Source organism: Hyla sarda, chromosome 7, assembly GCF_029499605.1.
Source record: "Hyla sarda isolate aHylSar1 chromosome 7, aHylSar1.hap1, whole genome shotgun sequence".
Lineage (NCBI taxonomy): Eukaryota > Metazoa > Chordata > Amphibia > Anura > Hylidae > Hyla > Hyla sarda.
Window position 1 is genome coordinate 106,154,958 of NC_079195.1, and position 14,612 is coordinate 106,169,569.

Here is a 14,612-nt window from a genome sequence, read left to right on the forward strand (position 1 = left end):
CACACCGTGTAAACATGGCCTTATACTTCAGTCTGGAAAGGAAACAGTTAATATGTGAAATGTCTTATATTACACAAGGAGTTTGAATTAAAGGTACAGATATGGTACAGTTTTTAGATACAAATCGTATCAGGGTCAACCTGTATAAAACACTTCCATCTATGCACATGTAACTATTTACATCATATACATCTGACTTTTAACAATGTACAGTAACATCAATATATACTGCACACTGTCATTTTATATTAATATATTTAGTAGTTCCCATCTGTGAAACTCATTGGTTGAATGACATGTTGTTTAAAGGGGTACTCCCGTGGAAAACTTTTTTTTTTTAAATCAACTGGTGCCAGAAAGTTAAACAGATTTGTAAATCACTTCTATTAAAAAATCTTAATCCTTCCAGTACTTTTTAGGGGCTGTATACTAAAGAGAAATCCAAAAAGAAGTGCATTTCCTGTGATGTCCTGACCACAGTGCTCTCTGCTGACCTCTGCTGTCCATTTTAGGAACTGTCCAGAGCAGGAGAAAATCCCCATAGCAAACATATGCTGCTCTGGACAGTTCCTAAAATGGACAGCAGAGGTCAGCAGAGAGCACTGTCGTCAGGACATCACAGGAAATGCATTTCTTTTTTGGATTTCTCTTTAGTATACAGCCCCTAAAAAGTACTGGAAGGATTAAGATTTTTTAATAGAAGTGATTTACAAATCTGTTTAACTTTCTGGCACCAGTTGATTTAAAAAATAATAAAAAGTTTTCCACGGGAGTACCCCTTTAAGGTATAAGTCTTACATTTGGCACAAAGCTCCCTTATATATTATTATTGGCCTGTGAGGAGTAGTAAACCTATACTAGAGAATGGTATCAGCAGAGAAATATATGTGCCCTGTTAGTTTGCTGTATACGGCAGTCTGTATTCTTATCTATGGCACAGCAGACACATCTTTGATAAAACACATTTACTAGAGACCGGCATTTGAGTATATTAATTTTTTTTACAACAATTTGCTACTTTTGCAGGCCAGTTTTCTGTCATACAAGTCATAGTAAATTTTGGCTGCTGATGACTGGCAGAAAAGTTGTAGAGAATCTGAGGCGCTTGTGGCCTCACTGCTTTATTATCTGACCACTCTTATATTCTCATCACATATATATCTTATATAATAGCTATACTTGACATTTTGCAATAAGCCGACATACACTCTACATCTAAATGCTAATCCTTATAATATTCAGTAGGTCCATAATAAAATCAATGAGTGCTATTAATATAACAAAGTGTTGCCAATATTATAAACCAAATAAAATGTTCTATTGTGATCTATGCCCTAGTACAGTAATAAGTAATAATAAAGGTTTTCATAAGTGCTTCAGCTATACTTGGGGTCAGTTACTGTTACATATTATCAATAACATTAAAGAGGATCTGTGGTGACTTCTGACTTTTCCCGCTTTTCTGGCCTGATTGCGGTGAAAAGCCTAAAGCAGCCGTAGAGGGGAAGATACACAATTTGTGTAACTTCCGTAAACTTTATTGAAAGTGGTGCAAATGGTTTAGCCCCACAACCCGCACCTCTTATGCCGATTATCCTGCAGGGTTATGCTACTGAAACAGCTATTATTAAAGTCATTGGGAGCTCTGCAAATTGCGTAACTTCCCATCTTTGGCTGCTTTTGGCTTTCCCAACCATATGCTGCTGCAAACAGGCTGGAGGAGCAGGAAAACCCTAAGGGTGCGTTCACACTACGTAATTCTCATGGAATTCTGCGGGCAGAATTCCACAAGCAAAATTACACCCGGCGAACTTTAACACCAGTGGGAATGAGTCTCCCTCGAGACCCATTCACACTGAGCAATTTCAGCAGCAGAAAATTCCGCTGCTGAAATTGTTCTGAGCAAAGAATGAACATGGCGCAGTGCCGAAGAATTTAGGAGGTGGCTGCCAGACTGAATCTCCGCGAGCAGAGATTCAGCGAGATTTACTCAGTGTGAACGCACCCTAAATGTTATAAGATGGGACAACCCCTTTCTTACTACTGACATATATAAACGGAGGGTAAAAAGCACAACTTTAAGGCAAATTCACACATGTAGTAATTTTATGTTCACGTTCGATGTGGATTTGAATGCAGATTTGCTGCAGACTTGTTGTGGACGGATCCATGGCCTATGATTGCACCACGTGTGAATCCAACAGAATCATTCCTTAAAAATGTTTTTTATACTCAAAGTGCATCCTGTGCTGTAAAATGATGGTCACTAAATATTACGTGTATACATATAACAAATCAAGCGATAACATTTTTCGATCTGTTTCACAAAGTAGATTTTCATGATTTCTCATGAAAAGGAATAACATAATATATCACATTTTCATAAGGTGTAGAGCTGTGGTTTATAACAATGGGAGAAATTTAACTGGTACATAGGTGACTACTCTGCATTTCCTTGGCACCACATATAATGAATCAAGATACAATACAATTATGTCTGGCTTCATGAGTCCTCCTAAAATTAGGGTTATAGGGAATAAATAGAGAGAGTGCTTCATAGGAGCACATATGGGTATAATTCACAGATAACCATCCTTCCAATAACTCTGTGTATAAAGATGTAAATTCTTATAAACTTCATAACACATTCTCATAACACATTTTCCGTATTTTTTAGTTAAACATTCTGAAACATTCTACACATCTGTCTTCTATATCTTCTTTTTGTTGCTCTGACAACCGGATATTCACATATCTTCATCTTTCCTGCAAATATACAAGATACATTCTGATTATATTATGCTACATGCACAGAGGTTAGCAAATTATCTTATTAATGCCCTTTTTCACAATATTTTTCACAAAATATTTACCCCTAGTATAAAGGGCAATAAGTCACGAAAAAACAAACTCAAAATCGCTTCGCTCAGTAAAAGCATTTCAAAGTTATTACCACATAAAGTGCCCGCCACCTGGGGACCCCCGCAATCTCTGGGCCAGCAGCAGCGGCATCCAGAACATGGAAGCCTGCAGCTTCCGCATTCAGGGTGTTATGTAATGCCCCTGGGGTTATGAATATTGATGAGCCGGGTGGAACAGCTGCCTGGCGAAGAGGACGTCAGTGTGTCCCAAACTTAGATCGGAGCTCCGCCCGTGCCACAAGGCCCTCATTAGCATAAATAGAAAAACGTGATTTGCGGCGGGACTGCTGGTCGAATCTGGACAATGTGAGTACCGCTTTAATCAGCATGTGTGACAGGTTTAGTGTGGGTGATACTACTGACAGATTTCCTTTAAGTAGACTATGTTCGTTCATTTAAAGTGTATGGCCGCACCATGGGAATGCGTTGTAATACAACAGCATACAGTTTTTTAAGTATTTGTTCATTTCTTCACTTTTCATCTAAGCGCGGGGTTAAAGTTAGTGGCTCATATCATTACCACTATCCACAGAGGCCGCTTTTTCATATTTGTAAACAGTGCCACTACCTTGATTTTTTTTTTCTTTTAAGATATACTATGGTTTGGTTTTCTGGAATGCATACTACCCGCTTAAAGTCCTACATCTTAAAGGGGTACTCCGCCTTTAGACATCTTATCCCCTATCCAAAGGATAAGGGATAAGATGTCTGATCACGGGGGTCCCGCCGCTGGGGACTCTCACGATCTTGCTGCACCCTGAGTTCGTTTAGAGCGTTGGGTGCAGCACTGGAGGCACGTAACATCACGGCCGCGCCCCCTCAATGCAAGTCTATGGGAGTGGGCGTGACGGCCGTCACGCCCCCTCCCTTAGACTTGCATTGAGGGGGCATGGTCGTGACGTCACGAGCCACCGCCAGTCATCCAGCACGGAGTGAAGTGCACTGGACACCTGGGGCGGTACCCCCGCGATCAGACATCTTATCCCCTAACCTTTAAATAGGGGATAAGATGTCTAGGGGCAGAGTACCCCTTTAAGGCACAACTAACAAAAGTTTTGTTTTACTCACTATGGTTTAGTGATTTGCAGCCCTTGTTGACCTAGTGTGTTGCCTACTTCTATTTAATATTAGTTTTTTTTGTGAAATTATTTGGATATATACCAGCATTGTGGCCCTACATAAAGATGTGCATGGGGCATATCCTCTGTGTGTAGTTAACAGTCTTGATTTAATATTGATACAATTTACCTACACTAATACAATGTATAAATGTATCAGAGCAGGGGGGAAATTTATGCTAGAGTTACCTAGAATATACACAGATGCATTCCCTTCTGAGTTGCGTAAAGTATTAGGATTCAAGGGTAGGTTTTTAAACAAGTGTAATATGATAGCATTTCTGCTTCTGTATAATGGCAGCAAGCCCAAGTCCAAATATGGGTCTAATAAACCCAAACTAAAAACAACAATATTGCTGTCAGTTCATATCATTAGAGCTACAGTCTGTCTGGGACTCGTGACAATAATGCAAACACAGAGATGCAGGCATAGTAAGCTTGTCTAAAACTGGCCTAAGGGATTGCTCATCTGAATAGAGTTGTTTTTGTAGCAAAAACACTGATTTTAGTATGCCCCATTAAGATAAATAGGAGTTGTAGAAATGTATGCAAAAAAATCAGTTGCATGTGAATAGATTGTAAACACGAATATTCCCCATTCAGTAACAGAGGTAGAGGTAAAAAAATGAAGGGTAACTCTCTGGTAGATAGTAGGAGAAACGAAGGGGCCCAACTCGCCACCCCATCTTGGGTTTTGTCCTGGTCCACCGGGAGATTCCAGTAGAGCAAAACAGAAACCCTCTGCGGGGAGAAGGATGAGTGGGATCTATGCAGTGTGCAGCTCACTTTCCCTTCTTCAGTATTTCCATGGGTACGGAAATGTGGATGCGAAGTAGACAGGAAAAATCAGGGGATTTTTGGTGGAGCACTTCTGCTTGTAAAGAACAGGACTCAACAGCCACGGTTGCACAGGACAAAAGGATTTATTGAATAGAAAATGATAGGACAACGCGTTTTGGCGCTAGCAACGCCTTCCTCTGGTCCACAGAGATCAAGTGAGTGCGTCCTGTAGGTGTTTGCTGTGCATAGGCGGCGTCGCCGCTGCCTATGCACAGCAAACACCTACAGGAGATTTTGAAATAGTGAAGAATAAAGTACAAATTATATTAGAAAGTTGCATAGACAGTCTGTCACACAATGATCATATAATCTTTACACACTGTTGTATTCACCTGTTTAAGACAAACAGACTGGACCAAGTGTTTTCTCTGTTCACATTCTGTCCAAACAAAATCATGGAGTTTCTGTCTCTTCTCTTTATCTCACCATGTACAATATCAGGCCTGGAGGAAAACAGTGCATTATATGATTGTCTTTATGAGCATAAAACAAGAAGAAGAGCGTGAAAGGTTATCACAGCAATAATGATTCATTCTACATGTAGACATGTTAGTGTATCTGGAGGTTCTGGACACCTGGTGGAAACATCTACGTTATCATTCCTTATGATTCACATGTAACAAACATTCTATTCTTAGCCACATGAATAATTTGTGGAAAGGCACATTCATGCTCACTTTGCCCGGATTTGGCACTAGAAAATATGAATTCTATAATGAGAAATCTTTAGGTGTCCCCCAAACTATATAAATGAAGGGGCAACAATACTAGTCCTACCGGTTGAAGCTGTGCTATGTACATTGTGTGAGGAAAGCATAGAGGAAGGCAGTGTACAGGCTCTCAGCCATGGTTGGTCCAGCCAGGAGACATATTAAAAGAATTGTTTTCAAAACAAATAAATAAGAAATGTTATGTATTCAGCCAATACTTAAAAACAAAAAAAGCAAAACAAAAAAAAAACAGCTCAGACAGCCCAGTTGTCTACTTTGGAATTTCTCATGCACATCACACAGATGGTCATGGTCAACAAGCATGGAAGACAGTAGGGAAGGCTCTATTTCCTGGATCTAAGTATCTTAAGAGAAATAGCAGGTATGAAATGGTAGCTTGTAACCTGGCTGTATAGAGAGGCAACTAGCCCCTGATGATTACTCTTGCATAAAGAAATGCGTTGGAATATATTTCATCTATAGGCGTCTATGTGATGTGTCTAAGAAATAGTGGTTGGGAGCCTCATTACAGCATTGTACTATAAATGTTGTGTAAAAAGCATTTAATAAACAAGGCAGTTAAGTAAAACAACTATTCAAGTTTCCAATTTTTCAGTGAATGCATTCTACAAGGAAACCAACTTGGTACTAGGGTAACTTATCTTTAGGTAATTACATTAATTGAAGCATGAACAAAAAAAAAATGAAATTTTATATAAACATTTGAACGATAAGGCTATGTTCACATCTGCCCTGGCATTTCCAGTTTATGTTTCATTATAAAAATATAAAACTAAAATAATTGTACAGGGACCTGCTCATGGCGGACACTACCAGCCTAATGGACTCCATTGACTGTAATAGGTTCTGTTGGATTTCTGTCATGGTGTCCTTCTGTCATGTTATTTTAGTTAAAAATAGAGCAACATGCTGTACTGTCTGATATTTTACCAGGCTCTGCAATACAGTGAATATAGCCTAAGAGATGGAATTACACATGAATCTTTCTCTGCTCTGTTCTTGGACAACAGGGTCAAAAAAGTTATGACATTGTTAAAAAAGGAAATGCACAGAATATGCTGCAGTCTGGGTTTTCTTTATCTTCAGACAATAGAAGGAAATTCAGAGCTTGACTACAGATGTTAATGTGAAAGTAAGGGCTTTGTATAAAGAATATGCATATATATATATATATATATATATATATATATATATATATATATATATTGTTTCCACTACACTCATGTACAAAAATGTCACCTCTACTTTTCTCTCTATTTCTGTTGTATGAATTATGGCCACGAGAGGATATCACACACGCTCTAAGCACAGAATTGCTAGGAATGTGGAGCTCCATTTTTAAGTCCATAGTTAATAACAATAGACCAACAAGGCCAAGTATACCTGACATCTGCAAAAATTATTCCCACAGGCTCTACATCAGCAGTATGCATTTAAGGCCAGGGTTATGTGTGCTCGCCATTTTTGAGATTCATTTTGAGCTTTTAAAAAAATCGTCCATTCCACAGGTAAAGAAAAGTCGGAAAATGTCAGATGTTTTTTTTTTTTTTTTTTTTGCCTAATTATTATGCATTTAGATATTTTATAAACCTTTTTTGGCCGGGCACTTTTTTAGATGTTTCCTGAGCAACTGCACATCTATAGCCCAATAAACATGTAAACGAGCCCTTATGAGGCAAAATACAGACATACACAAAATCAGCCAAAATAAAGACCTTTATCCACCCAATGTTAACTTTAACTATGTTTTCCCATTGAATTGGAACAAATACAGCCTAACATATGCTATTTTTTTCTTTATTGTAATCCTATAAAATGTTTATTATGGTAAATCCTATTTGCCCTGTTTAAGAAGCTAGGTTAGATACCACACAAGCATGGAGTGTTTTTTTCTTAGCACTGTACATGTAGAGTAAAACTATCCCAACCAGGTAGTATTTTCTCTACAGCCTGGTTCCAAGATGGAGTCTGAAGGGCACAGGGGTTATGTGGAGAAGGAAATGAGGATTAGAAGAGAAATGATGTTGGGATGTTAGGGACTGAAGGGGACACGTAAGGGCAAGGGGTGGCTGGTCTAGTCATAGCCGGTGTTTGTGATACTGTACATCTGTAGTGCTTATGTTGCTGTATCTGATAAATCTAAGCATTGGAAAAAGATAATGAAGTTCATACGTGTGTGGGATGGTTTTTATTTCCTCTCAATGAAGGGAGGACTCTGTGCAGGAAGCACATGTGTAGCTGTAGTATAAGATGGTAATATGTTTCATTGGAGAAGCATTGGCCTACTTAGTTGCATGCTGTGCCTACTCTATAGTGCAGTGTTTCCTTATGCGTGCAAACCCTGTAAAAATCTATTTAACACCAGTACTATGGATAACTATGTAGCATTATATGTAGAGTTTGCATTGGTATGTTGCTGGCTAACACAACTGTTTTTCTCAGAGAGACAAGAGCACTATTTACTGACTTCATTCCATGTGAAAATAGCATGTGGTTTAAAAAGCACCACCTTGGTAAATGTAAAACCTTGGTTTGGGGCCCCCTGAAATCTTAAGAATTGGGATCACAGCCTCCGGTTAGAAAGGGGCGGCTCACTCTTTCATCCCTTCCCTCTCTATAGACTTCTATGGGCATCATGTAAAAACATCCCTCAGTGAGCTGATATTGTCTCTTATTAGGAATTCAATAAACTGAGAAAGAGGCAATAGTGAAGGAGGCAATAGGGTGTGATGAAGAAATTACTAAGTGAATAAGCATTATTCTCTAATAACATATTTGACAACATTTTTATATTTGCTTGTATTATTGAAAAATGCAAAGTTTTATGGAATTGAGGCAGCCATTTAAAACTGTACCTACTTTCTGATGGGCCACAATGCTCTTCAATAAAAACTGGACAATGCCACCAATATACATACTGTCGGGTATTAACAATGATTACTCATGTGCATGAAGTTACAAAAAGTAACAGATGTCCTGCTTAAAGGGGTACTCCGGTGGAAAACTTTTTTTTATTTAAATCAACTGGTGCCAGAAAGTTAAACAGATTTGTAAATTACTTCTATAAAAAAAAAAATCTTTACCCTGCCAGTACTTATTAGCAGCTGTATGCTACAGAGGAAATTCTTTTCTTTTCAAATTTCTTTTTTGTCTTGTCCACAGTACTCTTTGCTGACACCTGATGCTCATATCAGGAAGTGTCCAGAGCAGGAGAAAATCCCCATAGCAAACCTATGCTGCTCTGGACAATTCCTGACACGGACAGAGGTGTCAGCAGAGAGCACTGTGGACAAGACAAAAAAAGAAATTCAAAAAGAAAAGAATTTCCTCTGTATTATACAGCAGCGAATAAGTACTGAAAGGATTAAGATTTTTAAATAGAAGTAATTTACAAATCTGGCACCAGTTCATTAAAAAAAAAAAGTTTTGCACCGGAGTACCCCTTTAGACAAAAGCACTGGTATTGAAATGGGGGTATCTGGTCCTGGCAGAAGGGTTAATTCCCCCTGTGTTCGGCTTTGTTACTGTGAGGATGCCTGGCATATCAAGGGTTTGGACAACAAGCCAATTACATCTGTCCTCGGGGTCCTCGCTCTTCTCAGGTGGGCTATATTACCTCACCCCATCTGTGATTCACTTGGCTTTGTTCGAATTTTCTATCAGAACTAGGTCGTGTGTTGTTCCCTGCTATATTTATCCTGCATATTCAGACCTTGGCTAAGTGACCTGACTATCCTCTGTTTTCCAAATTGGTACTGTGCTGCCATCGAGGTTTTGATTCGGCCTGTCTGATTTCTCTGCATACAACAATGAGGAATATGTTAGTGCAAAAAAAAAGTGAGTACAACATTGATTCTAGTTTACCTGTATAGTTGAGGGCACGATCTTTTTAATGAAGCTGAGGATAGTCCCAGTTTATTTTGGTTCTTATTTTTTGTCTTTTTAAGAAGATCTCTGACTCTTCCCCACGGCTGGAGATCAAGCTTAAAGAAAGAAGAAGGATTATGACAAAGTGCAGACAAGCCATATATGCTACTCAATAGCTGTTACCCTATGACCCTCTAAGACTAATAAGATAATGATGGAGTAATATTTATACAATATCCAATGCCATGAGACTAGGCCACATAGAATCAGAAACATATTTTTCTAGTTTATCTTTTCCATGCATGATAGCACGTTAATAAAACAGGCTTTGCTATTGTGGCTTCACATATTCTGATGAAACTTCTCTGACCCTGTGCATAATAATATATTTCCCACTGTGGAGTAATGTCTTTTGTGCTGGAAGCTATTTTCTTATGCTGCAATGGACTTATCCAGTGCTAACAACCCAATCCTGCCAGAGAAGTCATGCCGTGTGGAAAGGCAAATAATGAAGTGCAGGTTTAGGCTTGTCCAGAAATACTGAAGGAATGTCCGAACATGCATTAGGCAAGCAGGCTCTTATACTGTCTCAAAAGCATGGCTGCGGATTCCTGTGCTTCCTTGTAATCACAGTTGTAAGAGCCAGACTCACACCTGGTACTATCATTAGAAAGCCTTTAGTACCCTTCCATTTGTTAGTCCTGCTTCAAGGTGTCTGTTAAAGGATCAAATCCCTTTAACCTAGGACATATAGCAGATATCCTAAAAATAGCGAGGCACTGAGTGTCCCTGCGCCCAATGAATGATGCAAGATAGCTCACCCTACTATGCAAACTGAATATATTTCATTTTTTTAAGGCTATGAACACCATAGATGTTCTTTTGTTTCTGGAATGCAACTTTCTAAGTAGTCTTTATTAAATAAATTCCTACTATTTAGCTGCTACTTGAAAGCTAGACTAAATCTATCAGATTAACTTTCTGCTATCCTGGTTTGAGGCTAGGTTCACAGTAGCAAAATATAGACACTATTTTGCAATTATGACAGTAAGTCCCGACCCGACCGTGGGTCTGATGACTGCACCATAGTGGCTATGCAGCTCCTTACTGAACTTGTTGGAATTATATTAGATTGTAATATTCCTAAAATAGACAACATAACATAAGCATCCTGCTTCAAGGAACATATTAAAACTATTTGAGAAAGTCACTTCAAAGTCTATTTATTCAGCTGCATGTTTTATGTAGATGTTTGGTTTAAACACCAGATGACATTTTATGTATGCACTGTTACTTAATATAGTCTTCCCTGTAATCATCTGCCAAGTAATGTAAAGGTATTCCAAAAACTAAAATACTGCTTTTAGAGTCTTAAAAAAGAAATTTAAGAACTGTAGTAGCTACATGCTAAACCTATAGTTAGAAGTTCATACTATTATCTCACTATTTTGCAAGCACTTATTTTGGGTGGAGTACTGATGCATTAGGTAGTTATTTAATTTTGCAATAATAAAGTTGTTTTAATATAAATTTGACATGGGTTAGCCAAATCCGCTAGCAGAACCAGCGGATCTTATGTGTATATGGGCCATCCAATTCTCCCCCGAAAGGTGATGTTAGGGGATAGAAGAATCAGTCATAATAAATTTCCACTGCCCAATCATTTTGTTTTCGGAAGACAAACCTCTGCCAGAAGCTAGCAGCAGCTTTCCCCCTCTTCCAATTTTATATGTGTATTAAGGGATCCGGACATATATGTCTGAATGAGCATTTGGCCAACAAGTATCTGATGTGTAAAGCTACAACAAATCAACATGAATAGGCATAAAAAAAGGAAAAAAATAAAACACCTTTTTCATATCTTGTTCTGATTGTGCAAAGGGGTCTCCGAAATTTCTGTCCCACATTTGCTTACTCTCTTTTTCATCACATTTCAATTTGGTAAAGGGTTTTCTTACACCCAGAATAGAAGGACTTCTCCAGCCATCTGTCTGTGCAAGATTTCCTAAAACGAAGTAATAAAGATCTTAAAATTACATTTTTACAGCGCAACGTAACAAAGTTTAACCTAACCATTCACTTCGGTCATGTTCTGTTTTTGAAATGATGACTTCACCTTTCTCAATGCAGACAGCTACTAAATATCTGTATTTATCTAGGTGTTGGTTTGTAAATGTGTCAAAAAAAAAATCTTCAGGAATGTATGTATTCAAGAACTAGCCTCTGTCTCCAGAGAATTAGACTGTAGCTTAGGTTGGGTCTACATTATCATTCCAAAGGCAACCAAGCTTCTAAACCTGATATACATGTAGTGGTCCCTACAATAGTGCCTGTATGAGAACATGTTTGTCAAGCCCCGTACATTTCAATGATGGTGCCAGGAACTATTCTCCATTGAAATAGAAAATTGAAAATCTGCTAAAATGTTTGACGTGACACAGAGATGTCAACGTTTTGATTGTTTAGTGTCTGGGTGTTCAGGCACTTTCCTAACTGGCTCGCTGCAATCTTCATCTTGCTGCAGGGGACAGGCTCCATTGTAAGTCTATCCTACAAGATCATAGCAAGCCTAGGAGAGAAGAACTCAAGAAAAGCCACATACTTTTCCTTACTCGTTGTAATAAATGGTGCGGGTCGGAAAACACAAAGCCAAAGTGTCAAAATTGTTTGTAAATGACTGGGACACTTTAAAATACTTCTCACATGTCATGCAGGCATCTCTAGATATAGCTGGGAGATGCACTTGGCAGCATGCTTCACTCCTCGGCTAAGCACTCAATCCTTCTCATTGCAATATAATAATGGTGATATCTTTTGCATTGTCAGATTGAGAGTAAAGCACGCTGCCAAGCGCATCTCCAGGCTAAATCTAGAGATTGCTGCGGGTCACAGCCTTGAGACCCTGACCAATCAAAACTTTTGACTTCTCTGCATGTCAAAAGTTTTTTATTTAAACGATAGTAGTAATGCTTTAAAGTGTACATCAAATAAAACTCATCCTTCGTACTATTGTTCTCTTGACTTGTATCAGGGCGTGTTAAAACAGACACATTGAGATAAGAAACCAACCTTTGTAGCCAAACTTTTCAGAGTTAACGCCAATTTCTGGGATCATGGAGAGGTCAGAGTGGTTTCCACTTTGTACAAACATACTATGTGGCCGATTCCTCCTTACAGGAAAATGCTTCTTAGACTCCTGGTACGGATTGAGGAAAATATTCGCTGCTCCACAGGAGCAGTGCTGTCCAACGTACTCCTACACCAAGAGGAGAAAGGAGTCATGCAAATGTTACATCTCAAGCCTTCCAGTGAGTGCAGTGATATCATATGCCCACATTGCTGGCATTCCAAAACTAAGCCCCTTCTAATGGAATTCCTGGATCTTTGACTCAACATTTTCTTTATGCGCTCTCTGGGTAAGCAGGCTCGGTGATTGATTATTTCATAGATTGATTACTTTAACATATATTTACAGCATCACTTAAAGTGTGTTTGTATGGTAGGTTATCTCGGTTCTGTACTCAGCATTACCTGTTTTTCATGTCTAGCAAGTGGTATAATAAAAATACATTAATATATAGATCCATACATTTCAGACCACTGGTAATAGGTTTATAAGAGGTTAAAATACAGGTATAGTAGGACAGCATCTCATTGAATTGTAAGAGGAGAAGGTGTGGACTCTAAAGGGGAATTTATAAGTGCTTGACAGAAGAAAACTAGCACAAAAAGTAGCAAATTTATGTGCAACTCTAAATTTTTGCACGAAACACTGGAAAAGTAAAAAAAAAATTGTCCAAAAATTTGTGAAGACTATCAAAGTTCCAGCTCACCTTCCTATACACTAGACACATGGATCCACACCGGACGGGCGTGTGTGGCATTTAAAAGCAAGTGATGAAGAATTGATCCAGTTCTTTTTGTAAAATAATTTTGTCTTTATTGTAGCTTTTTAACCCCTTAATGACCAAGCCCATTTTCACCTCAAGGACCAGGCCAATTTTATTTTTGCGTTTTCGTTTTTTCCTCCTCGCATTCTAAAATCCATAACTCCTTTATATTTCCATGTACAGACCCATATAAGGGCTTGTTTTTTGCGTGACCAATTGTACTTTGTAATGAAACCTCTCATTTTACCATAAAATGTACGGCGAACCCAAAAAATAATTTTTTAGGGAGGAAATTTAAATGAAAACCAAAATTTTGCACATTTTGGAGGGTTTTGTTTTCACACTGTACACTTTACGGTAAATAATGATAAGTGTTCTTTATTCTGTGGGTCAATACGATTAAAATGATACCCATGGCTAGATACTTTTATATTTTTGTACCGCTTAAAAAAAATCAAAAACTTTTTGTACAAAATCAGTAATCTAAAATCGCCCTATTTTGACCACCTATAACTTTTTCATTTTTCCGTATATAGAGCGGTATGAGGGCTCATTTTTTGTGTCGTCATCTGTACTTTTTTTAGATACCACATTTGCATATATAAAACTATTACATCATTTTTTATAAAAAATTTTTATAAAATGTGACAAAAAAGCAGGATTTGTGGACTTTTTAAATTTTTTACGTTTACGCCATTCACCGTACGGGATCATTAACATTATATTTTGATAGTTCGGACATTTACGCACGGGGCGATACCAAATATGTTTATTAAAAAATGTTTTTACGTTTTTTGGGGGTAAAATGTGAAAAACTGACAATTTTCATTTTTATTTGGGGGAGGGGATTTTTCACTTTTTTTTACTTTTTATTTTTACATTTTTCAACTTTTTTTTTTTACACTTTTTATGTCCCCATAGGGGACTATCTATAGCAATCGTTTCATTGCTAATACTGTGCAGTGCTATGCATAGGACACAGCACTGCTCAGTATTATCGGTCATCTTCTGCTCTGGTCTGATCAATCTCAGACCAGAGCAGAAGACCCCGGGAGACAGCCGGAGCTAGGTAAGGGGACCTCCGGCTGTCATGCTGGATGATCGGATCCCCTGCCGTGTATGACGCGGGCACCCTTCCGATGCTCACGGTCATACACAGGACGTAAATGTACGTCCTGGTGCGGGAAGTCCCGCCAAACCAGGACGTACATTTACGTCCGTGGTAGTTAAAGGGGTACTCCGGTG

At 38.4% G+C, this 14,612-nt stretch overlaps 1 protein-coding gene across 1 annotated transcript in view; it reads right to left on the bottom strand.

The window, feature by feature from the left end:
• Window positions 1-732: 732 nt before the first annotated feature.
• The window catches only part of LOC130282274 (uncharacterized), a 54,928-nt gene continuing 41,048 nt past the window's right edge, over window positions 733-14,612 (bottom strand). Inside the window, exons 4-8 of the mRNA XM_056530324.1 lie at window positions 12,547-12,733; window positions 11,328-11,482; window positions 9,475-9,593; window positions 5,212-5,322; window positions 733-2,766 (exon numbers count right to left, since the gene is read on the bottom strand). Of these exons, the coding sequence (XP_056386299.1) occupies window positions 2,748-2,766; window positions 5,212-5,322; window positions 9,475-9,593; window positions 11,328-11,482; window positions 12,547-12,733 (591 nt within the window). The 3' untranslated portion in view covers window positions 733-2,747. The remainder of the gene's footprint in view (window positions 2,767-5,211; window positions 5,323-9,474; window positions 9,594-11,327; window positions 11,483-12,546; window positions 12,734-14,612) is intronic.